The sequence below is a fragment of the Symphodus melops genome, assembly GCF_947650265.1.
Source record: "Symphodus melops genome assembly, chromosome: 22".
NCBI lineage: Eukaryota > Metazoa > Chordata > Actinopteri > Labriformes > Labridae > Symphodus > Symphodus melops.
This window is the reverse complement of record NC_136712.1, coordinates 7924180-7950246: the sequence shown is the minus strand read 5'-3', so window position 1 is coordinate 7950246 and position 26067 is coordinate 7924180. Positions and strand designations below refer to the sequence as shown.

Sequence of the window (26067 nt, the reverse complement as noted above, 5' to 3'; positions counted from 1 at the left end):
GTCACACTCCACGCCTGTAGTTCAAACGCCCATCTCCTTACCGTTTGATAACGTGGTTGTTCGGCTTCTCGCTACGTCTTTGCTGGCTTCCCGCCATCTGCACATTATCTGAAAGGGGGAGGGCCAACAGCACTATGTTTGTTACGACAGCGCAGTTGCACACGGCGACCTTCGGTGGGTGCCAAAAACGCACCCAATCTAATTCCTACATTTTGGTGCTTTTAAAGACGAGAAACCTCGAAGCTTTTCAGCTCTGCTTGTTTATTTTTATTTGTTTACAACCATGCTCATGCTTTGCTGATACCTGGTGGCAACAAATAGTTTAGTCTTTCACTTTTCATGCACATGGAATGGGTTAGAACAGATTTTAAAATGCTTTAATGTATATGTGGGGATTTAATGTGTATTTTTTATTTACAACAGGGCTGATAAATTTAGGGAGGAATTTTTGACTGTGTGGAAACACAATATCCGTACCTAAAGTTAACCAAGCCACACTATTATTGGATTTCTATTTAACTGTAGTTTACAGAGGAATTATTACTGGTTGGGATTAAGGTGGAATGTGGGCTGTGAGTTGACAGCGCTTACATCTTCTGAATTGCCACTCCACTCGACTGCGTCCTCTGTCCTGTTTGAGGTATGATGTGGCTGAGAAATGGATAGAAGGGATCAAGTTTGACTCAACATACCCTCGGTCTGGCACCCCATGCGCACACAATTTCAGCTCGCAGCCCACACTGTATTCAATAAACAGTGCAACGGTACCTTTTTATAAACAAACACTCCAACGGCGTCCCTCGTGCCCTTCTGCTGTTTGCCAGTAAGACCCGACTCATTTGATTTCCCCTCGCCTCCAGCGGTCACGCTTGAGCCACACTCTCTGACAAAGATGAGGACAGTTTGCCCCACTGAGGATAGAGCTTATGGTTTTACCACCACATCCCACAAATGTCCATAACTGTCTCTACCACAATTAGTGTGGAATAAAAAAAAAGGCTGACCAAAGGAGAAACTTCTCTGAAAGGAATGATTCTTTCCTCACTGAGTATTTCTCTCTCTATCCTATTTTCCTATATGAACAAGAAGCTCCATAGGTTTGCCTTATTGTTGGTTTATTTTTTTTCTCTGTTTGCTGTTTGATGTCCCTGCCCTACCTGTTTATGATCGCCTCTTGCTTCTTAATAAAACAGCTGCTCAAGAAATGGGGTTACCAGCAAAACCTCAAAGATTCCCCCCCTCCTCTTCTTTCCACTGTGCCAGCAAAACCTCCCGCCACCCAGTCAATTCCTTTTCCCTTAAGAAGCTCCCGAGGAGACAGGGGAAGTCAGGCGTTGTCATGGTGAGGATATGGGGTTAATTATGATCCACTGGTGGATACGAAATCCTGGCCTCCTTCGCACTGGATTCCACCTTTGTTTGGTTACCGAGCATCCAGAACAGTGGATCCTGACTGCTATTCCTTTCACCCTCTGGATCTGCATTGGTATGAATGTAAAGCGGTGGGAAAGGAGAAAACTAACAAACTGTGGAAATAGTGATTAGGCTGAAGAGTCATTCGAGTCTCAGTCAAGCTGTTTCTTAACAAAAGAACACATGATTACATTTTTTGACAGAACAGTTCTATGTATTTATTTTCTCATGTGAAGGAGACATGCAGCATGCAGTCGGTAGAAACATGAACACATCCAATCATGTTGAACACCTTGATCAAAGAATTAAGCAGTTCCTCGTTTCTATGTTTGTGTCTCCGTGTCTCAGGGTTACCTCCCGGCTAACGCAGAGAGAAGAGAAAGTGTCCTACAGAGGAAGAGGCAAGAATATTTTGGCTTCATCCAGCAGTACTATGACTCGCGCAATGACGAGCACCATCAGGACACATACCGACAGGTAACCCCCCCCCCCCCCCCCACAACCCCACAACCCCACCCCCCCACTGTGAGACTCACAAAGCAATGCACTCATCTCTTGTACGTTTTTGTTGTTGTTGTTTTTTTGTATCTATCTGAAATCTCCCAGAGCTTGGAACAAAATGACAGATACTAAACAAGGCGTGATGTCTAAAAAGAAGGGATTGTTTGTTTGTTTGTTTGTTTGTTTGTTTGTTGTTGTTTTTTTTGGGGGGGGGGGGGGGGTAAAGTGTCCCCGGGCAAAACGCTGAACCCCAAACTGCTCGCACTGATCCGTTAGCGTCACGCTCACGGGCCCTTTACATAGCAGCTTCTGCTGTCAGTGTGTGAATGTGTAGGTGTGACCTGTGGAGAAAAAAAAACGGTACGAGTGCATAGAAGGCTGAAAAAAGTCCTTTTACCATTGACTTTTTTTTTTTTTCAAATCACCCATGTATTACTGCAGCACAAAGTCTGGACACAAGGCTTTCTATGGATGCTTGTGTATGTGCATGTGTGAGAGCTCTGATATCCTTCTACTGTAAAGTCTTCATGAAACCAGAGATCACAGACATGTTCCTTTTTCAGTTTCCTCGCTGAGTGCGTGCGTGCGTGCGTGCGTGTATGTACGTACGTGTTTAACCCATTTTTCTCCCATGTTGCTGTCAGATCCACATAGACATTCCTAGGATGAGTCCTGAGTTTTTGGTGCTGCAGCCAAAGGTGACAGAGGTAAGGTGGGCCGAGCAGACACAGTTCCGTCCCGTGTACTGTCCCCCGTCTCGAAAGCCTCACACAAACGCTCAAAGACAGTCTGCCGGTCCAGCCTCAACTATTTTAGCTGGCTTTGCTCCAGCTGCTGTCCGTGCATCCGTCTGACTCCCTTCAGACCAATCTGCCTGCCTGCCATTTGTTCACCTGCCGGGTTGAAAATCTGAAATGTTGCAAGTGTGGTCCCGTTCAAATATATGGACTTTCAATCAGCGAGAAAAACCGCATCAATTCACACCGGACCACACCTGCCATTTTTTCAGAAAGAGTAACCCCCGTCTGCCTTCAATCAAGGACACCAATCCACTAACTGTTGCTCTTCTCGTTCTCCGTGACTGTCTGTAATTGTCCGATCTGTGCTAACCTGCCCGTTGCTTCAGTGTTTGTCTTTTTTTTTCTCCCTCTTTCTCTCTCTGCAGATTCACATTGACATACCGAGAACTAATCCTCTTATTCCTCTCTTTCAACAAGCTTCTGTCCAAGAGGTGAGACACCCCCCCCCCCTCTCCTGCACACGCACACACAAACACACAAAACCTACTGACCAGAGAAGTTAAGCTTATTTTGAAGCTAGTTGCAGTAAATTAGTTTGAAAACATAAAAACACTGAACAAGGTAAGTGCTGTTTGAAACGGTGTGTAAATAGTTTATTGTTTTAAACGTCCATCCGTGACCGACCGTGCTGCACATACATCTGAAGCACTCGATTCGTCGTAGCGCCGGTTCGTCTCAAGACACTTTCCAAAAAGCAGGTAAAAGTCCTCACTCTTTGTTACAAAAGAACAGACAGGTAGGGATGGGATCAGATGCCGGCAGGAGTTCTTTTGTACTCCTCGCCTTCCTATTGTCCACACTTCCTTGCCGCTGAGGTGGAGGTCGGAGCGCGTCGTGCAGGAATGAGGACAACGGTGGTGGTGGGGGGGGGGGGGGGGGGGGGGGTTTCGGGGGGGCGTCAGGGGGGCGTCAGGGATGTCGGGTGGTCGTAGTGCCTGATTACCTCGCTGAAGATTTGGGGAGCTCCGTCTACTCAAGAGCTGCTGGGACGAGGCCTCCTGAGCACAGAACACATAAATATAAAATAACTGTGTATGTCATCACATGCATGACAATTATTATTCTTTAAATCAAAGACTTCCACTCAACATGGTTAGCACCATGTTGTCCTGCTTTGCAAATTCTGCTGATCAATTCATTTCTTGTCCCAGTGTTATCATCCTTTTAAACCCTTTTTAAAGCTTTTATTTTGGTAAAACAAATATCTCCAGTCTTAGTATGTTAGAAAAACAGAAAGTAGAGCAAACATGAATGTAATCCTCGAGTATCTATCTGTACTGTACAGTGTTTTACCTCAATTTAAAAAATGTGAAGGACACCGTTTTTTTCTGTTGCGCAAAAACAAGTGAAGCTAGTTGACATATTTTAATTCATTCATACAGGGTTAAGTGAGCTTATTTGTAATGCACCTGGAACCATTAGCCCAATGAACCAATGAAAAAAAAATCCATATTTAAGTTGAGGTTGTTGAGCCCTGGAGCCTCTGACTGGCCTGTGTTTAAACCGACCAATAGGTGACGACGATCACAACACAAGTACGCTCCTGAGATAATACAATGTCATGCATGTGTGTACGAACATTAAAAGAGAACACTCTGCAATGCAACACACACACACGCACACACACAGTTAAAACTGTAGAAGGTCGCCTCTTATCTGAAGCACGTATGTACTCCTGCTGTGTAAGGTCGCTGTGTTTTTCTCTCTCATCTCTTTTTTCCCCCCGCTCTTCTAGAAAGCGCCTTCTTCTCTCTCCTCCCAAATCACCGACGTTTCCCTCTTTGCATGCTCGATAAATGCATCCAACAGAAATGAAAACGCTTCATTAGCTTGCCCCTGTTTATCTAGCTGTGGAACAGACTTCAGTGCACCTCCAAAGAGTATTAAAGTAGTTATACTTTATGTTTGGTACGAGAACCAACTGAAAGTCACCTTGTATAAATATTCACTTGTTTTGTGTCTGACTGCGAGTTTGATAGATGGGGCTTTGATAAGGAACCAGGAGAGAACTCAGCTATCGAATATTTTCCAAGCGATGCAACTTCTGTGGCCAGGATTTATTTTACTTTAAATACTGAGAAATTGGCATATTAAGTAACTGAGAGAAAACATGACATAGTTTTAAGAACTGTTGGAACACTTCCCCTTTTTTTATTGATCCCAAACTGCAGGAACTTTTAACTCGTTTAGTTCCTGGAACCCCATTGAGATGAAGCTTTTTAGCTCCTGCTTCAGAGTCGGCACCATGATGGTGCGAATGCAGACAGAAAAACTCCACGTGGTGTGCAGATCTCAAGGAACTCCCGAGTGGGTAGTTCCTCTTTACAAAGTCCCCAGAACTTTCTGGTGCAAAAATGCCTCAGGTGGAAGTAAGCAAACATCCCCCGCATCTCTCCCTCTGCTTCCTCTTTATCAGCCTGCTAAGCCCCTCCCACCAAAAGATGCTCAAACGTGCACAGCTACCGTTTTCACTGAATCACTGTGACAACCAGTCAATATACAACCACGTTAAAAAAACCTAGCAACTGATGTGTACCACATAGCAACTGTAATCTGAATTTCCCAGCACCAGTGACGCGAGGAGAGAGAGAGAGAGAGCTAAAGAGCGAGTGAGAATGACACAAGTCACGTAGAAGACTAGATGATGCATGTTTGTGATGAGTCGCTGTGATTGGCTGGTCATGTGCACGCTAACCGTGACTGGTTGTTTGATTAATCTCAATAAAAAAAATACAAAAAAGGGCTTCACAGACTGAGATGAGTTTTTAAAATATTGTGATTGTTGTGCAGTGATTTAATGCAATAATGGGGCTCTACGACTGTGTAGTAGTGGGTACACCTGTGTAATGTTTTTTTTTTTTATGTCTGCAAACTGCTGTTTACTCACTATGTTCCTGTGTGTTTGTGTGTGTTGGAAAGATTTTTGAGCGCATCCTGTTTATCTGGGCCATCCGCCACCCTGCCAGTGGCTACGTGCAAGGCATCAATGATCTGGTCACGCCATTCTTTGTCGTCTACGTCTTTGAGTACATCGGTGAGTTCCATCACGCTCTCCTTCTCCCCCTTTTCTTTTCGCCTGTAGATTTAAGGATCAGACACATTTCGATATGCCCGTCTATTGTAAATGCTTCTACAGCAGTCGAAGGGGCCACCTTTTAAAGCTCCTAACAGCTCGGGTTCAACACAGTCTGGGAGTAAAAATACTTTTTGGTATTGACCTGGAAGTCTTTTCTGTGTCTTTGCCTTATTTCTTTGTCCTTTCTGACATCCTTACTGAATTGATTTCAGGGGTTTTGAAACGTCGTCATGCTCATGTGTGTATAGGCTGCTAAAAAGCAGGAAGTTATAAGGAATGGCAGAGGGAGATGCCAAATCCCATTTCCACTGCTGCCCACATGTTCCCCATGACTTAGCTTTTATTTGTGACACTTTACTCATCTCCCTTTTGTTGCACATGAACTCTTTACTCGTCACTTCATTGTTGCCTTTTTTTTTTCATTTCTTTTCACCTCTGGTCCGCTGTGTCATTTGCTTCTGTGTTTGTGTGACTTTATCTCTTAGCTCCCCCCTCTCACTCACACACACACACACACACACACATACACACACAGGAGGAGAAACACAATTTTGAAGCACCAAACGTTTCTTTCAACATGATTCACCAAATGTTTGTCTTTACTGCCCATTTATTTTTTTTATAATTTGGATTTAGTTTCAAATCTCTTCTGGTGTTCATCAGACACACTTTCACAACGTGATGAATGCACTGGACATCTCTGTCTCTCTCTCTCTCTCTCTCTCTCTCTTCTCCCTCTCCTCACCTCACTCTGATCACCTGCAGCAAACACACCTGGGACATGTAGGCAGAGGCTGATTGTGTGAGCGGAAAATATACTGAACCTGGCTGAATCACACACACACACACACACACACACACACACACACACACACACACACACACACACACACACACACACACACACACACACACACACACACACAGAATATTTAGAGTACTGGTGTAACAGACCAACCTTGGTCTAGTGTTGCAGGGTTTGTTCGGCTGCCATGCACTCCATTTACTTTGTTCATTATGCGATGTGGAGTCACGGCGCGACGTATTAACCACTCCGACTTCTCCACTTTTTTTTTTTTTTTCCTTTATTTCCCCCTTTTTCTTTCTGTCACAACTTTCATTAACACCTGAGTCTTAATCCAAATTGAAAAGTTCCAACTGAAAAGTTCCCATTGATAAAACTCCTTTGATGCCGTTGAAGGAACAATGCCACTAAAGTTGTTTAGTATTCATCCGGACCGTTAAGCAATCTCGCAGCCCGATCTCGTGTCAAAGGAGGAATTGATTTAGGGAGTCTTTCCTTCTCCTTCTCTTCACTGTTAGGCATTGCTACACTTTTGTTTTCTCCCTATCTCCCGAATGTGTTTTCCCTCTCCCATTAGCAGACAATGGAAGTGATCTAATCAAGGGGAAGAGGGGCCACGACTGGCCAAAGATCTCGTCAGTCCTCCTTTAATTTGGCGAGGCTATCGATCTTTGAATGGATCCATAACGTAATCTGCATGCCAGTGTCTTCAGTATGGATCCTCTCTGAAGGAAGATGAGAAGAAGGGAGCGAGCTATTAAACAGAAAAGGAATCAGACTGTGTGTGACAACATTGAGAGTAAAGGGTTTTACAAGATCCACAGCTATAAGGCCGCTGTAGATGGTAACCAGAGTTTTCAAGGTAAAAGGTGATATCATGGAGAATGACAGACGAGCAAATGGGGGGGGGGTTATAATATACCTATCCAACAATGTTAAAGTTACTTATTTTCTTTCAAAATAAAAGCAGGTTTGCAACGTACTCTTAGCTTAAGACAGTAAAAAAAACAAAAAATATTTGAATTGCAAAATAGCCAAACTTTTGGTCGTCAGCAATTAAACATGATTAAAAATAGAAATAATTTGACAGCGTTATATTTATTTTTACACAACGAGTCGAAGCGCAGACATTAGTAGTACCTGAGATAACGCGATGTTGTTGACAAAGCACCTAAAGCCGGACTCGTAATAAATGAGTCAAACAAAAATGTCGGCTTGAACGACCGAAGTGAATAGTGAGCGTTCTCATTCCATGCCAATACATGCGCCGGCCTCCACTGTCAACATGACCTTCTGAATAAATCAGTAGTGTCTAACAGTAGAACATATAGGAAGCTTGAAATCATTAAGTCTGATCTTATCCCCGTGTCTCACCACAGAGTCCCTCTCTTTCCCACTGGGGAAAAAAAAAAGCAACAGCACTCTGAAGTGATCAAGAGAAATCGCTCTGTCAAAAAGTTATTAATGCTCTGTGAATAATTGCAGGGGTTATTGAATATTTTTAGATGAAGTTAATTACTTGACTATATAAGGCAATACATTGAATCACTTCAACCCGAGAGACGCCTCAGCAGCTTCTATTTCTCCTTCTCTCTTTCAGTCCATTTGATTCTGCGGGGGGGAGGTTTTATCAATCAGTCCCCACTAAGATGCGTTCCGCTTTGACCTGATGCAATCGGAGGCAATTGAAACCGACATCTTACCTGCTGCTGCGATGGCGGCGGCGTATCGGGTTACAAGCACGACTTTGTTTGCTTACACGTATGTGTACACGTGTATGTTTTGTGTGTAAGTAGAAGGAGTATGAATAATAAATAGTACACATTTTTTTAAAAAAATTCTATAAAAGGGTCAGACATTATGGTGTCTCTCTCTCTCCATTCTGCATTTTGACTGCCGAGCGATCAAATGTGTCAGCCGACTCTCATATTTACTTCCAAAACTTTTCCTCAACTCTCAAATCGTTCTCGAGCTTTGCACTTCTGCTGCCAGAATCACAACACAGATTTTAGTGCTTCATTTCGGTACCACTCAATAAATGTCACAGTCAAAGATCCTGAACTCTCTTACTCTCTCTCTCTCTCTCTCTCTCTGCCGTCTCTGCTCAGTGAGCTGCCCGATACTGCCCCCTGTCGTTCACAAAGTGACATTACAGGCAACAGAAGCATTCTCACCAAATGCTTCTATCCTGTGGAAAAAGGGCTCAAGGGGAAGGGGATTCTAGAGATACCTGCTGCTGCCGTGACGATGCTTTGCTTTAGCAGCAGGCGCTATCGACCGTCTGCAGATCTGCTCCCGCAGATGTGTGGCAGGGACGCTGCAGTCTCCCTCTAATTATCATGTCGCTTAACGAGAAAGAAAAGTCGCAATCGGAATGATCTTGCCAGACCTTCCGTTCATGTGGCGGGATTTTCCTTTTGTCACTTGCGTCTCGTTGAAAGTGGAAACTTGATTGTGACGTATTTGGATTCTGCACACAAATGAAAAGAGACAACAGAGGGTTGTCAAGTAGGACTGTTTGCTCTTTGCGAAGACACACACACACACACACACACACACAGACACACACACACTTTGTGATTACATCAGGCTAAACTAGCTCGTTTATCATCTTACATCACATTACCTCGTGGCTCCGTAGTGGAATAGGGCAGATGGCAGCGCTGGCATGAGTTTGTTCATGTCTGTGTGTGTCACACACACACACAGACACACACACACACGCACACACACACACATCCGTTTATGTAGACGGCCTGCACTCGGTCTCCAGAGGTGTAACTCTGCTCGCCGTTGTCAAAGCTGGGCCAAGTGCTCGCAGCTGGCAGCGACCAGGCTGCTGGTCTCTCTGGACAAGTTGCCCCCCCCCCTCCCCCCCTCCCCCTGCACCCAGGACAAACAGGAAATAAACCCCCGAGGCCTGGCAGGAAACTGGCTCTGCAGCCAATAGGAAGAGAGGTGAGAAAGGGGCAGGAGAGAGGATGGCAATTGGAGCGGAGTTGTGAAATTGCGGTGTAGGAAGTGGTTTAGGGAACAAGGAGGAAGGGATGCAGAGAGAGGGACAATATTAGTCCACCGAAAGAGACAGTCAGATGAAGGTTCGAGAGCAGGAAGTTGATTAATAAGTGAAAAGAGAGATGATGTAGCAGGTGACAAATTGGGTTTTAATAAAGCTTGGATGAATTGCCCCGCCCTTCCTTGAGTTTTATATTTGTTTCTGAGTTTTTTTTTTGTCCTAAGTTATCAGGTTCCTCCAAAGGGCCACATAGGGGGCCCAATTCCAGTCCAACCACTGGTGTCCTGGATGTCGTCCCCTCTCCCGCGCCCCAAAGTCGAGGTCAAGGTTTTGAAAATCCGAAATTCAAATCGTTCACCAAGCCAAAAGACTTATCTGACACTTTGACGCACTAAAGGGCGAATGCGTTCGTTTGAATCTTTTTCCAGCTCTCATTTAACGACATGATCGCTGCTGCTGCTTCCACAGAGAGATGCCTGGAGTATCGTCTTCTTCATCACTATGGAAGAGCCAGCCAATCGAATGCCAGCTTCAAATGGGTCGTACACTAACCTTGTTGGAGGCCGGACTGATAAAAAAAAAAAAAATCCAACAGCAAAATACTTGAATGTAGTTGACATCAGCCCCGATGTGAAGCCAAGCTAACTTTTTGAGTCAGAAGAACATATTTTAGCGTTACGGTCAGTGGTTGGCAGTAACATGGCTGCCATGATCTCCGTGTGAGCACACACTTTTCTGTTCTTCCTTTTTTCTTTTTCTCCCTGTTGTTCATTGTTAATCAGCACTCCTCGCCCCTCTCCTCTCCGCTGGCTGTCAGCAGCCCCCGTTACACGCTGCTGCCATCAACGACACTGGATGACAGCGCCCATTGAAGTCACCGGCTGGTGACCACGGCCAGCTCAGTGTGTGCTCTCTGCTTTTCATGGCTTTTCCTCTGTTTGGTGTTTTGCAGGATGTTCTGTATCCAACCACACTTTAAAACCCCACTTTATGGTCAAACACTTTTACCGGCCAAAATATTTTTCACCCATCAATCTTTATTTGTACTGAACCATTTCATATCAGGTGTCATCTCAAGAGAGCAGAAGCTGCCATCTGCCAAAACCGACCACTTTAAGGACTTTAAGTTTCTAAGATTATTTTCATTCTAATCATTTGAACTTTTAAATGTGATTATTGTTTTGTATTATTGGGACTGAAATTCGGCATGCTATTAAATCGCTGCTATTTTTGCTACTGCCAGCTATCTACAAGCTAAATGTGGTTACCTTCACCACCCAGGACAATCGGCAAATTTGACCCGGTATGAGGCAACATGGCGGAGTGTAAGTGCGTCCTAAAGCTATAAAACATCATAAAACATCAGTTTGTTTGACTCCACGGCGAAAAGACCGCCTTCAGTGGCAAACCGGTTACCCTGTATGTTAAACCAGCTTTACCTTTCATACACACTCTGCACTTAACCTCCAGTACAAAAGCCATTCAAGCTCTTCTTTCTCGCTTGTTGAGGACGACGACGCAACTCCCGCTTCGCGATTAACCCCCGTTTGACTTCCAGGTCGACGACCTGCACAGGAATGGGGAAGCATATGCAGAATGTCTCGACCCAAAGTCTGATTTTCTCTTCTTTCCCCCCCCCCCCTTTTTTTAAATGATTTTCTCTAAATCCAATTTTAAAGTCTGTGTACCTGGAGACAATTTGTGAATGTTCAAGGCAGCAATGAAAAAGGTTCAACCGTTTTAAAAGATGAACATCATAATTTTTTTTTTTTCTCCCAATTTTGTCTTTTTAAATGTATACATCTGCTTCATAACGAACCACCTTTCCTTTGAATCTGACTGCCTCATGCACCTCGTTCCTCTCTAATGACGCAGACTCTACCATCTCTATAGATACAGATTTCTTTCCTGCCTCTTTGCTGTTTTTTTTTTGTTGTTTCTTTTCACTCCATGTGCTGTCTGTCCTTCCTCTCCCCACACACTGCTTCAGTCTCACGCTCTCTCTCTCTCTTCTCCTTTCTCTAGAGGAGGAAGTGGAAAACTTTGACGTGTCCAGTCTCCAGGAAGAGGCTCTGAGGAACATCGAAGCTGACAGCTTCTGGTGCATGAGCAAACTGCTGGATGGTATCCAAGTAAGCACGAGTGTTAACTCTCTTGTCTTTTCACGATATCTGATCAAACCAGCCACAAGTAGATTCTCTTTTTATCTCTTCGAAATGCTGCTAAGCATGCAGGATATCTCTACCATGATCATCATCACGTGTGAAATAGCTTCTAGGATGATCTTTAAGAAAAGTGTAAAACATGAAAATAAAATATTTCTCCCCATATCTTTCTCTCAACATTAAGAGACAGACTGATTGATTGACAAAAAGAACAGGTCCTCCCAACCGACTGTAGTTGCTGTTTGTGCTGTCAACAAGATGTCACAGTTGCTTTCTCATCATTGAAAAAAAAAAAAAAAAGAAAGGCAACTGTCACTCAAACCCGTCATTCTCTTAATGATGTGACGGCTCATCTGAAAAAAGAACTTTGAAAAAAAAAAAAAAAAAGATCCCCCTCTGAGAAATTGTCATGAATAGGGAAATTACACCGACCTGGCTGTAAATGAGTTTTATTCTGCTTCAGAGGAAGGGACGTTTTTTGTTTTTTTGGCACTTCCAGGTCGACTTCATTTTTTTGTTTCTCTGTCAAAAGCAAAGCAGTGATCACTGCGATGAAACAACATCGAAGTAAGACTAAAGGATCATGTTTTAAGCTAAGCTTTCCTGTTAGTTGTCATAGAGATACCGCCCTCTAAACATGTCGTTGATGAAAGCTGAGCATTCATAAATAATGACCTATTTCAAGTAAACGAATAGACCCACGCGCCTTGTTCCCCATGAGAGTAAAACAGAAGCTTCTGTGTGTGTGTGTCTTCATGTGTGCTTTCACATACTGGATGTGGAAACATGGTTTCTTCCCCCCCCCCCCCCCCGCTTGTTTGTTTGTGACCTTGGCTCCAAACTAATTATGTGCAATGTGCACCAGGGAAGCCCACGTTTCCCTCTCACTGCTCTCTAAACAATCTGATGGAGACAGAGTGCCTCAGCACTGTAATTAGTAGGTGACCCCGCTTTTGACCTTTTCAAACCCACTCACATCCACTCTACACTTGAACACCTTTCACTGAAGGCTTCGGTGTGGAGGTCTGTGGCGAGAGCGAAGGCAGTGTCTCCGTTGCTTTTTCATTTCCACGCTCCCCTTTTTTTAAAGCTACTCGTACATCCAGGCATTCCTGAGGAGCAGCCAGTGAGCCTTTACCCGTCTGAACCGGAGAAGAAGGTGAGGAAGTCAGAAAGTTTTAAAGCGCCAATATTCCACCAGCACGCCCACGAGGCCTCTTATTTCAAGAGCCAGCAGATGAAAATCTGCCTTTTATGTTAATTCTGCAGATACGTCATTTACAACACGGCTCTCATATGAATTTTTAACTCCAGGACTTAACTTTTAGATATTAAATTGGGCCCTGAGATCCATTATTTTATTATTATTATTATAGTCCAACAGTTGACTTGGCACATGAAATTGCCACTTGCACTTTTTATGCCTTTGCTTGATGAACTGGTCTGAACCGTAATTCACTGTATATACATTTTGTCAGACATGATGAACATGCCAAATTCGGTGCTCGGGCCCAAATGATTCCTTGCATTCCAAAAGCATCCTCGCCCCCGAGGTCGTTGCTCGGATCTTTATCAACAGCGCTCAATTCATGTAAAATGCACAGTCATTAAATGTTTTAATGGCTACCTCTGGCTCCGCAACACGTCTGAGCTGCTTCCAGCCCCCAATGCACTCCTATCAGAGTCCGCCCTCCTTATTGTCAAGGAAACCATCTGTTTTCAGTCTGCCAGCTAAAGATGGGGTCTACTTCATGTGGGAACAGGGTTTTTTTTTTTTTTTTTTCGAGGACCGACATGTAGCAGACGGTACCCATACCGAACCAGACGCCATGTTGTGGTTTGGTTTCCCCAAGGGCTTCTACTGTCACCCTGCGCTGTCACTCATTCCAACGTCTACACACACACACACACGGCCAGATGGTGTGTCTGTTATTTGTTACGCTTGACAGCATGTTTTTATGTTTCTGTATCTGTCTCCCAAGCCTTATTGATGTCCATGCAAATGAAAGCATATAGCGTTTGGGAACCACTAAGACCTTAACTGCCCCACAGCCCCTCATCATTTTATTGATTTATTTGTTGTTGTTTTTTTTGTTTACTTTTTGAGTCTTGTCACAACACCAGTTTTTACCCCAAATGTGGCAGCGTGACCGTTCGCGTCCGAGATTCAACGAGGAAAACGTTTCAAACAAGCTGTTAGCGTTCGCTACACTGTGACGACAACGGAACAGGAAGTGGATTTCCCGTCTTCAGTGGAGCGCCGTCGGACACGGGCTCTCGGAGGATTTCGTTTTATGAAACACCTCCTCAATACCGACATGCAGGACTGCAGCTACGACTCCACTTGTAGCAGACTCGCATCGTTAAGGCGACGTCTGTGCCTGAGACGACGTCGGTTTGCTTCACGTTTATTAAAAGCTCCATTCGATCAACTCACGTTCATCTTTGTACTTCTCATGTCAGATGTTGTGTTTAATAAAGGCAAGACGAGGAGCGACAGATCATTGGTCGTATCTCAATCCGACTGTCCGGAGGCTTGATTCCAGCTCCTGCAGTCCACATGTCGGAAGTGCCCTTGGGCAAGGGCATTGAACCCCAGATTTTCCCGGAGGGTGGTGGGTGGGGGTTAGTCAGCGACATGTATGAACTGGATTAGTAAAAACTCCTGAGTGGATATGACATGAGCTATACGAGTTCCGCACGTTTTTCTCACTCCCCTCTCCAGAAATAGCGCGGCGAGCGTCGCGCTTGTCAGATTGTTTCACCTCTTCACTGATCATCCCGTGACACCTGTGTGTATTTCTGCGGTTCAGCTCGTAAGCTTCAGCTAAAACGCAGATGCCTGTTCATCCACATCCCCTCAACGTGTACATTCTGATTGTTTATAAACCCAATACTCCTCAGTTTACTGTGGCCTCCTTTAAACGGGCAGGGCGGATAAATCTCAGAGTGCTGCTAAGCGCTTTAACAAAGCAACTCAAGCTACGCTCCACAAAGGCGGTAGGATTACCAAATGATGAAATAGGGAAGTGCGCGAGTTCAGGCCAAACATGAAGTTTTTTACTTGCTCTTATGCTCTACTTCAGAAATGAGCGTCAGCTAATTTTGTCGAATGTCGCCAATTGAAACAGAAGCTCCTCTGGTGAGGACTCCGGGTTCGCTGCGAGTGAGTTTTTGATGGCTTTAGTGAGAACCACACAGGTCCTGTCAGGAAAGTCTTAAACGCAGCTGCAGCCATCTCACAGATAAAAAAGAAACACAATTAAATCTGACCAGTCGTGATGTAGTACTGAAGAACTGTAATCGTCTGCACTTCTTTTTAGACTTTATCTCAACCTTTCATCTCTCACACATACAATTGAATGACAGATCATTGCCCTGTCCTTCAGTTTATTGTCTACCCTTTATCTCGACCTGTCATCTCCTGCTCTCTCTCTCTCATCTGTTTTACTGTCTCTCCTTCTCTGCCATGCGTCCACATACCTTCAGAGCTGTTGTCTCGCTTCTGTCCCACTTGTAGATCGACATCCAGCGCTACAATAGGAGGCAATCTCAGCCCTGTGTTGAAGCCATTGTTATCACTAATAGAATGGAGCGAGAGGTGAAGAGGAGGTATTGATTCAGCTAGCTGAAAGACAGGAAGGGGAGAGAGAGAGAGAAAGAACAAGGATGACTAGAAAGAGCGGGCTGTTGACACCTGGCTGAGAACGAGAGGCAGCGGTGTTAGGTTTGTGCGTTCTATTCTTTTTGGTTCATGTTTTAGCACCTGGGCAGGAGAAGAAAATGAATGAGTAATGAGAGAGTAAAATTTGATTTCCCCATGTTGCCTCAGCTGATCAAAGATTGGACATATTGGATTTGTCAAAGGGAGGGAGGACCAGGCAAAAGAAGCAAAAAAAAAAAAAAAAAGAAAGTGTTGAAAAGGGAAAAAAGGTGAGAGAGTGAGAGGAGTGTAGGGCTCGTGACAGCACTGTGGGACATATTAAAATGGAGGAGACGCCAGTGCATGTTTGAAATCTGGAGGCGACTTTAACCTGACCGAATTGATCAAAAGTAAGCAACAAGTTTGACAACAGAATCCTAACTGTTGTATTGTTGGCCTATGGTACATATACAGTATCTAAAGTGTAGAGAAACTGTTTAAACTTAAATAAACACAACAGGGTTTCTTTAAAAATATAGACATGTGACTCAGTGACTATTACAGAAAAGAAGTCTAATTGCAGTATTTGGAAGTTGAATCAAATCTTTATTTAAAGGGATCCAGGTACACATAAACAGGAGCGGGAGCAAACCAATTTGACTTTTCTAGGAGTTGTTTGTTGGGCCTATGAGGCGTTACGACCCACTTCATCCTTTATTCAGTCAACTTAGTCGTGAAGTGCTGGTGTTCTTCTTGCAAGAAATGTTCAATTGCATGTTAAACTACCTTTTTGTGGGCAAGGACAATTTAACAGTGACGATGTAAAAATGTATTGAACAACACTACGAAGCAGTCTTGTGAAATCACTGATCTCTAAACACCACTTTGTATTTAGTCCAGGCAATATTTCAAAAAGCAAAGGCCAGAGGTTGTGACGTCGTGTCGAGGGGACAGCGTACAGGGAAGCATGAACTGTGTGAATGTGAAGGACGCATTTCTAAAAGACGGAGACAAAATGAAATGGGAACGATATCTGTGAGAATGAGAAACACGTCGTCTCTTCAGTGTTTGGGGAGAAGCTTTTCAGCGGGCGACATTGTTTTGTTCTCACCATCCACATGAACGGCCTGACATTACTGCTTGAATAGAATCTTACACTTGGACGGGGATTTCTTCCGCTGTGTTGATAATCTGGTGTTTTACCATCACCCACACAGGAAGGAATACAACAGCCCGTTGACAACCTGGAACAGCACAGCAGTTGCTCATGGGCGCGGCAGCTTTGGGGGCTCAGTTGGTGAAAGTCAGTCTCGTGACTGCAAGGTCGAGGGTTCAAACGCCAGGTTCCTCATGTTGCTTGGTGTGTGAAATGTTAAACATTTAGGAGAAAAAGAGGCAGAGGAGGGGCTTCCATCCATGACCAGGTTCTCTTCCTTTATGCTACATGCTAAATGACGGGCACTTAAGGGATGTCTTTGTCCCTCTTCTCCTCTCCTCTTCATTTTCTCTCCACTTCCCTCCTCCCTCTCTCCGTCTGTTGGTTCCTTTGCAACATCAGCTGTCCTCAGGCCATGACCTCTCAAGGAAACCAAGTCCTTGTTTCATGTGTGGGAATACGTACAGACCTCTTTTATTGGTGTGTGTGTGTGTGTGTGCAGTTCTTACTTGTATTGTATTTTTTTTGGGGGGGGGGGAGAGCTAAAAAAAAAATTCTTTCAGTGTGTTCTTAGATCCTCCAACCTTCAGGTTAAATGGCAATCAAACATAGACGTCAAACAAAACATGTACCGTAATCTTTCTCAGTAAGGTATCAATGTTCACAGATTGACCAACAAACCACAAAGACAACGTCCTTTAAATATTCCTGTAAATATCTTTCCTGTACTTGTTTGTCTTCCTGTGAGCTCTCCTTGTCCGTGTTCCCTATTTAATGTTCAACGCTTACATGTGCTTTATTCCTGTATTTTCACGCTTCAGGTTAATCAATCTGATAAAATCACAAATAACAGATAAACTGTTTTTGCTTTATTTAGGGTGATGCCATGTTCCATTTTAATTCCGTCGTTATTTGTTTCCCTTTCTTCAGGACAACTACACATTTGCCCAGCCAGGCATTCAGAGGAAAGTCAAAGCCTTAGAGGAGCTGGTCAGCAGGATTGATGGTGAGTCACCCGCCTTCAAAGGGCCTCCCTTCAAATGAATGTCAGACTTGTTCAAACTCATGCTCTCTCTTTTGGGGATAAACAAATATTATTCCAGAAGTGGTATATTGTTTAGACATTAACCATGACCTCTTTTCCTCTTTAAACACATCACTGGCCTTTAAAAAAAAAAAGAAAAAAAAAAGATTTGAATTCTCTTCTCCCAAGGGAAAGTTTTCTGTCTCTCTCATAAATAGCGTTTGTATATGTTACTGGTGACGCTGTAATATTTTAAGACACCAACTTCTCCTCCCCCATGCTGTCAGAGAAATTCCTTTTGTATTTGTAATAATTAGCAAAAAACAAAAGCACTATCTCAGGGACGCTAGCTATGTACATACTGTACATACATACAACATAGTGTGAAGCACCAAGGGTCCTTTGTCTTTTCTGTACATCCTTCTTTCACAAAGTCAGAAAGGAAGCTTTACGAATGACCTTTGACATTAAAAAAAAAAAAAAAAACGACTGTGGACTCCAAAGTGACCGACCATGGATCATGCAAAACAACCCTCGGTACAACTCTCATGGCCATCGCTAACCTTGGTGCTGTCCGAACCGTCTTGTCACCCGCTCTGTCAGCTAGAGGAAGAGGAGGATGCACCCTCTGCATTTCAATAGAGAGCGAGAGAGAGAGACAGAGACAGACAGAGAGAGAGTGGGCGAGAGCATGACTTTGTGTGTGGGAGTGTGACCGTCTGAGAAAGTCTGTGTTATATGCAGGCCTGACTGTTTGCATGCTGAGTGTGAGCATGTTGGTGCATGTTTTCCTCCTCTGTATACGTGAACAACAACCCCCCCCCCCCCCCCGAAAGATAACCAGTCTTTAGAGCCCCTCCGAGCTCCAACAACACCCTTGGAAATACATAAAAAAAAATGACTTGACATTTTTACTGTATTTTTACCCACAAGTGCCCAAGTGTCGTAGTAGTAAGGGCAGAGTCATTTTATAGCTCGTTTGGCTTGACATTGCCACGTCTAATGAGATCACAGATAGCTTTTATCTTATGCTACAGGACTTTTTTTTTTTTTTTTTTTCAGCCTCGATAGAGTATCTGTGGGTTTTGGGTTTTTTTTAACTCCCTCTCATCATCTCTTCCAGCGTGACCTATCGTGTGCTTATCAGACGCAGGCTCACACACATTGTTGTGCAGTTTGATAAGAAGTTGTGTTGCGTCTTTGCTAGCCGGCAGAAACCGACACCAGCGAGACAAGTGCAGTCCTGATAGAGACCCTAAGTTCTTGGAGCAACTTTTAGAAGAATTGGTTATAGCAGCAGGTTTCCCAAACTCTTCAGCCTGCGACCCCTCGTATAACGGCGCTCGAGACTGGGGTGAGGTGGTTTTAAACATTAAAGGTGCACGACGTAGATTAGCTTGTGAAAGTCGGAGAAGTGAAACAATTCGATGCTCTATTTTCTGAACTAAATACACAAACTTTATTCAGAGGAAAGAGGCTCCCTGGAACACTGTTTGGAGCTATAAAGCTACCAGGGGAGTCACGGTTTCACTGCTGCGACTCCTCGTGTAGCATTTTATCTTCACACAGCGTTACAGGAACAACATTTTCCTCTGAGGACAGTTTGTGTAGAGATTCATGAAGCAAAGAATCTGTAAGTTTCTCCAACTTTTACAATTCTCGAGCAAAACTCCATAGTGCAGCTTTGACGTTGTGCATAGTCAGGCACACGCATATTCAGCCACTGGCATTAGAACAACATGCAACAGCCCAAACACTGTAAAAAAACATTTGTTGTAGTTCAACGCACAGAAGCAGAACACGTGGAATCCAAATCCATACAAATCAGTTCTGTAACGTTTCCTGAGTGTTGGCCTCCGCCTGGACTCGGGATCTCATGTGAAACCTGTCAGTGAGCTGGGCCATTTAAATGACTTTGTAAACACATAGTGCAGATAAATAATGCAAGCAGAACAGTTAACAGACTACAGCCTCACCTAGCAATAGCAGCGGTTTCTGTGTGTGCGCACCTGTAGTCTTTGGGGTTGATTCATCTTCGATGGATTCTTCTTTCCTTCCCCTCTTTTCACATCCTCAGCTCTTCTCCTGCTGCAATGAATACTCGTGACAAATGCCCCCCCCCCCCCCCCCCCCCCCCCCCGCACCTCCTCCTCCCCGTGTTTTGATGCCGCCGCTAATATTAGCCGCAGCAAGTTCATTAGTGTAATTTAACAGTGTCCAAAGTTGTTCATCTCTCCCCCTCTCTGTATTGTAGTTAGCTAAGATCTGTCACCGTGATGCATTCGCCGTTAATGAGCTCGCCTTGTTTATGCTTTTACAGCAGCGTGTGATAATTAAACAGCGGCGCGGAGTGTGAAACACTCACTTTGTGTTTCCTTTGCACCGAGCTCGCTCTGCCGAGTCTGCGTGCGACGCTTTGACACCCATATGTGAGCAATAAACGACAGACGTAAGGGGGTTATTTATGTGTTCTGATTTCTCAATTACTTCCTCAAACATTTGATTTATTGGTGCACGGTGTGTGTAAGGTAAGTCAGCCTTGATTAGGAGCTCGTAATGTTGAAGAAGAGACGTCTATAGTTCCTTCCTTTCAGGCCTTTCATGTAGCTTCTCTGACAGCTTTTTAATTACAGTTCTATTATGAAATGTGTGTGAGAGAGAGAGAGAGAGAGAGAGAGAGAGAAAGGAGGAGCGTCATTGGTTTGATGACCATGAAAAAGGAAGTTGCTAAATACTGAGTTGGCATTTGCATCCTTTATGTAAAGACGCATAAAACAAACCTTAACAAAGGAACACGGGCAGCCCCGCCCGCTCTCAAAGCCTCATATTCCGATCCAAGTTTACATCCGTTATCGTCCACCTGACGGCCTCAACAGCGTGCGCAGCATCCGCCCAACCAAAGCAGCCACAATCGACGCATCTGTCAGCCCACCGACAAAAAAAACCAACAAACCTCTTTACACTCATCATTCATTGTTTGGATCCGACAGAAATGTGCTTTTCTAGAATCTTCCAACAGGGTGCGTTTGTTTTATTATTATTTGGTCGGATGTTGACGGAAGCTGTTGAAACTTTCTCGAAGTATTTAAAGTGTTTTTTGTTTTTTTAAATCCTTCTTTTGACAGAGACCGTGCATCGTCACATGCAGCAGTACGAGGTAGAGTACCTCCAGTTCGCCTTCCGCTGGATGAACAACCTCCTGATGAGAGAGCTGCCGCTGCGCTGCACAATCAGACTGTGGGACACCTACCAGGTACAAACACACACACACACACACACACACACACAGCAGGCGCACTGTGAAGCCGTTTTCGCATATGTAGTCACCGGAAAGTGAAAAGCAACACTCCAGCTCCCTTACATACTGAGCTCCTGCCGCCATCACCTCCCACTTCCTTGCGTTGATTCGGTGGTTAATTTAAGCCCACTTCGTTCTTTGGTGTGTCTCACTGTACTTTAAAGGCGAAGTCTGTTTCTCTGTTGACAAGGAGGAATAAATATGCGACAGGAAGAGAGAGAGAGAGAGAGCATTTTCAAACATCTGGAGCCACTCCAGCTGCTGCCCTTTCACAGTGACACTCAGCTAAATAGGTGGCGCCTCGTCAGTGTGAGCTGTCGGCAACATCAAACGTGTGCTGTCGATTCGAAGGGGGTCCGAACAACACGACAAAGAGATGATGAAAAATTCAGAAGAAAAACGACCAGAAGAAATGATGAAAAATAAGTTCAAAAGACAAAACAACAAGACAAAACCAAACAAAATGGTAACTATACACAAACAAACAGAGTAGCGAATGAAAAACATTACAACCAAGTGAAGTGAACAAAATGGCCTAGAGTAACAGGGGACAGAATATGGGGGTGGGATCCAAAATAAACAAATGACGATGAAGACAAAGATAACAAGAACAAGAACACTCGATAATGTGTTCAACATGTTTGGGGCCAATTTATTTGCTTTGAACGTTTTCAGCTTTGACTGTTGTTGTGGTTATAAATATTCAAAGCAGTATTGCAATGCAGCCTTGCTTTTTTTCCTTTGGTCATGTGTGATGGAGAAACATTGCAACACGTTTTATTTATTATTATTTATTTATTTATTTTAATTCTTATTATTATTTTTTCAGGTCGTCAACCCCATCAGAGCTGATATTGTAGAGGGAGGTAGATCACCTGTTGGCTATCCCGTGACACATCTATCTCAGATACACTGTCTATTTTCCAGTCTCAAACAGAGGCAGGGAATAAATGATCAAACAGTAATCCAAATGCACGTCGCGTTCCTCTAATTCATCCTCCTAAATATTTCACGTGTTGCAACGTCGTCAGAAAACGCACATAAAAAAAAAACACCTGCGCGTCGTATCGTCACCAGTGCGCCGTGTGATCCAGCGCGGGACAGCTCCGTCCTCTGTCTTCCTTTCTGTCTCTGTCATCTGTTCATCATGTCTGTTCCACCTGCGGTCTCTGTTGATATTAAGAGACGCAAGACACACGAGAAGACACCGAAGAATGATTTAAAGCGACTCACACACCTCTCCTGCTCGCAGTCAGTCAGACGCACGGAGCGGCAGAAAAAGGACCAAATTATCTCTGTTGCTTGGAGCATGAAATTAGCGAGTAGCTCAGTGTGGCGGCGTTAGCATGGCTGTTAAAGGGATACTGTGACATTTTCATGCTGTGAAATATGACCCTCTTTCCACACGGAGGTTTGAATTTTCCAGGCAGGGAGCTTTTAAGCTTCCTAAATGACCATGTTCCAATTGTGTCGATAAACAACCGGATATTTGTTTCAAGACGGGTCAGAACATTTGTCGTTCATGTGTTTTGTTGCTCGTGTGCAGTTCTCGTGTTTTTCAGTATCTGTATTTTACAGTTTCTCCGGAGAGACATCCGTTTTGGATATTTGAGCTCATTTCAGAGAAGTGACTATCCGGAACAGCTGACGCAGCACTTTAAAGACGCGGCGACATTGAAACACTGCGTTACACTCTCACTCTACATTTCCCCTCTCCTCTTTGGTTTAACTTTGCCCTCCTACCCTCTCCATCTTTCAAGCATCCCCCTAAGCTATTTACTCCTCTCCGTACGCCTCCTCGCCCCATATCACACTTCTTCTTCTTTCTTTTTTTTCCCTCACTTTGATCAGCAGCGGCGCTTATTAGTCAGCCTCCCTCGCCTCAGCCAATATGGCTACCCTTACAAATATAACAACGATGGAGAGGAAGTGGAGGAAGAGTTTGACAGTGTCCCCTTGGTTACCATGGCGAACTTTGCTTTGCTTCAGCTGAAGGAGCAGTCGATGGACGGAGTAGGTCAGGGGAAGGGGTTCTAATTGAGTCGGAGAGAAGATGCAGAAATCACATCGTCTAGAATTGATTTCATTGAAAGCTTGGATACTTAGAGCACAGGAAAGCAGGTTGTATTGCTGATCATTTACAGCTTGTTAAATATCCTCATTGACTAAGTCTTCATCTGCTTACATCCTTACTTCCTTAAAGGAAGGGTGTGTGGATACTTAAAATAAGCCAAAATCCAGAGACTGTCTTTTTAAGGGGAGCGCTGGACAAAATGAAAGACAAACTGAACTCTGTAAATGGGCAGCAAATAAAGTGACTCAGTAAGTCATATCCCTTGATTTCCGTCATTAGCAATAAGTGGCTTTTGTGTATCCCACCCCGACCTTTGACCTATTGTCTGCCTTGCTCTTACTCGAGAGAAATGAAGCCACACAATAATCCTGAAAACAATGGCGTCTAACTGTTGACGGTTGCTTGTTCCTGTTTAGTGGTTGGGCTTGGCCGTCAGAGTGATGGATGTTGAGATAAGCCAGCATTATCAACAGTTGTCTCAACTTAAATGCAGTCATATAGATCAATAATATAACGTGTCTTTTTCAGCTTTTTTTTTTTTTTTTTAATCATTTATTTTTGCTTCATTATTTCAGGCTGAACCAGAGGGCTTCTCCCACTTCCACCTCTACGTGTGTGCCGCCTTTCTGGTGAGGTGGAGGAAAGAAATTCTCGAGGAGAAGGATTTTCAGGTAATGTGCACATGAGTCACGGGAGGGGGGGTGTATAAGCCTTATCATGTATATCACAGAGGTTATAGATATCACCTACCAGAGTTCACTACATCCATTTTCCACACTTCAAAAAAGAGCTATAAGGATCATTCACAATGTCGGATAGAATACTATTCAAGTTCAATCTTATAGAATTCAAAAGTTGAAGGGGTAAAGTTAAAAACACTCAGTTTACCTACAACTACAAAACATCATGCTCCATTATCTCAGCGTGTAGAGAGATGCAGGTCCCTTTGACCTGCCTCTCTTTCCATTACCTCCCTCATCACTACCTGTGAGGCTCAAGAATCACTGTGAGTGCATCAACAGAAGACAATGGACAGCTGGTGACAAGGTGACATTGGATGCCAGGACTCTGAGGGACCGTTCTAATTTTAACACATAAAATAACCTACAGTGTTTTTTTTAATTATCTCCTCCGTCTCTTGCTTCTGTTGTCACAATCCTAACTTTGTTCTTTTAAGGCTTTTCTTGACTTTGTCTTTGGTGCTTCTTATTTCTTCCTTCCATTGCTTTTTACCCAGCTACATACTTACATATAAAATATATCAAATATTTGCAAACTGCAGACTGTGGAATGTGTTATAGTGTGTGTCATTATTTATAATATTACAATTTGGACCTGGGCCGCCCGCTTAAAGAGCGACATGCTCTGTACATGGGGCCTGTGCCTGAACCACTTGCCCACCGGCGCCCCCCCCCCCCAAAAAAAAACAGCTATTTGAATCCAAACTGTTTTGACGTATTATCTACATTTAAAAGAAAAAAAAAAAAAGGATTTAATTACAAATCCTCAAAGAGCCGTTTCTAAATGTGAGCTTGGCATTACAGCGACTTGAATGACTCAGGAGATCACAGCAGCTGTCCCCGTTACTATTTCTACAATGATTTTTTTTTTTTTTCTCTCTGAAGTTGTGTTATTCTGAAATTAGATGAGAAATGACTCGCTGCTTTAGAGCAGATTACATCGAATACAAGTGAGCCGCTCCACATGTTCTGGGAAGTTCCAAATCATGAATAAATAACAGGAGCTCCTCAACACCAAACAGCTTGACCTCATTGTGTGAGGCTCACACTGTATCGTTGAGGGAAAAATGTCCCCTTTTATCTCCAGAGTTATAACACACGCGTTGGCTCGTTAGCCATGCTGTTAGCACGTATTTATATATCAGTGAACGTGTGACGTGACGTGGCTCACAGTGTTATACTGTATAATGTGACAGGAATGTGTGTCTCAAACAGTTTTCCCCCTTCAGTAACGCTAAGTTAGACAGAAAAGAAAGTGAAGACTCCTTCTCTTCTCGGCTGAAGTGGTTTTAATTCCAACAGATATTCCCTCAGATCCAATGAGCCTCACAGTTCAAACATGAGCCGGCCTCTTTTCTGTCTTTTCTTCTTTGCTTGTTGAGCCGCTCCTCGTGGCTCGTCCCAACAACCGTCATGGCATCTCTCTTTCTCTCTCTCTTTCTTTTTCTGTCTTCCTCTGTATCCCTGTCATACTCGTACCTTTTGACACTCACTGTTTTGCTTCTCAGTTGCGTCATTTGTTGTGTCTGAGTGTTTCACTTTCCTCTTTTTTTTCCCCCCCATTTAGTTTTTTGTTCTTGTATTTTATTCAGTATCTGTGTCAAATATGCTTTCCCTTGCCTTCTTCCGCTTCCGTTTTTTTTTTTTCACATTTAATTATTGACATCCTGAGTGGCTGCTTTCTAAAGATTGCGACGTATGCGTGGCCACACCTTCTGACCAAACTGAAGGCTTGAGGGAGGGCGGCTGTGGCGTTCGATCCCCAGTGTGTAGCTAGCTAGATAGAACAGGGTAACATCTTCAGCTTCTCTTCATGACAATGGATGAGCGAGTGAAACGAGGCAAATTTGTGCGTGTGGTCGTTAGGTGAGAGGTGAGTCAGGGTAAGGAGGAAGTGTTTGGGTGGGACGGACCCCCCCCTGTGTGAGCGTAATGTGAGGAGCGTCAGTGTACGACAAGCTGCTGAGGCAGATACACGAGTGTAGTTCTGAGAGGGGAACACAAATGATTCATTCACTTTGATAGTTCTAATTAAAAAGAATATTTTGTGCATTTTTATCCAAAGAAGTTGTGGTCAAAGTGAATCTCCTCTCCCGGGTTGTGGGATTGGATTTGTTAAGCTGCTAAATGAAAAGCAAGAGAGTGTGGCACTCCCCGAGCAATTTGCCTTCCTCCGTTCCACCTCAGCTAGCACGCCACAGCTAGCGGCAGGCCCACACACACACACACACACACACTTATTAGCAAGCACATTCAAAGCCCTGTAGACGTAGAAGGGTCACAAAAACATGCACACAGAAAAATCTACTTCAGGGGACTCCGGTCTGGATCAGGATCCAAACGCAATGAAATACAG

The 26067-nt window shown here is 43.9% G+C and overlaps 2 protein-coding genes across 3 annotated transcripts in view; both read left to right on the top strand.

Moving 5' to 3' along the window:
* Window positions 1-26067, top strand: part of LOC306817815 (L-threonine ammonia-lyase-like) — a 310968-nt gene that overhangs the window by 158934 nt on the left and 125967 nt on the right. The window lies entirely within an intron of this gene.
* tbc1d22a (TBC1 domain family, member 22a) overlaps window positions 1-26067 on the top strand; it is a 40388-nt gene that overhangs the window by 9242 nt on the left and 5079 nt on the right. For both annotated transcript variants that reach the window (XM_079335003.1, XM_079335002.1), the window contains 7 exons: window positions 1762-1890; window positions 3080-3145; window positions 5634-5748; window positions 11637-11743; window positions 17506-17581; window positions 20725-20852; window positions 23547-23642. In XM_079335003.1, the coding sequence (XP_079191129.1) occupies window positions 1762-1890; window positions 3080-3145; window positions 5634-5748; window positions 11637-11743; window positions 17506-17581; window positions 20725-20852; window positions 23547-23642 (717 nt within the window). The remainder of the gene's footprint in view (window positions 1-1761; window positions 1891-3079; window positions 3146-5633; window positions 5749-11636; window positions 11744-17505; window positions 17582-20724; window positions 20853-23546; window positions 23643-26067) is intronic.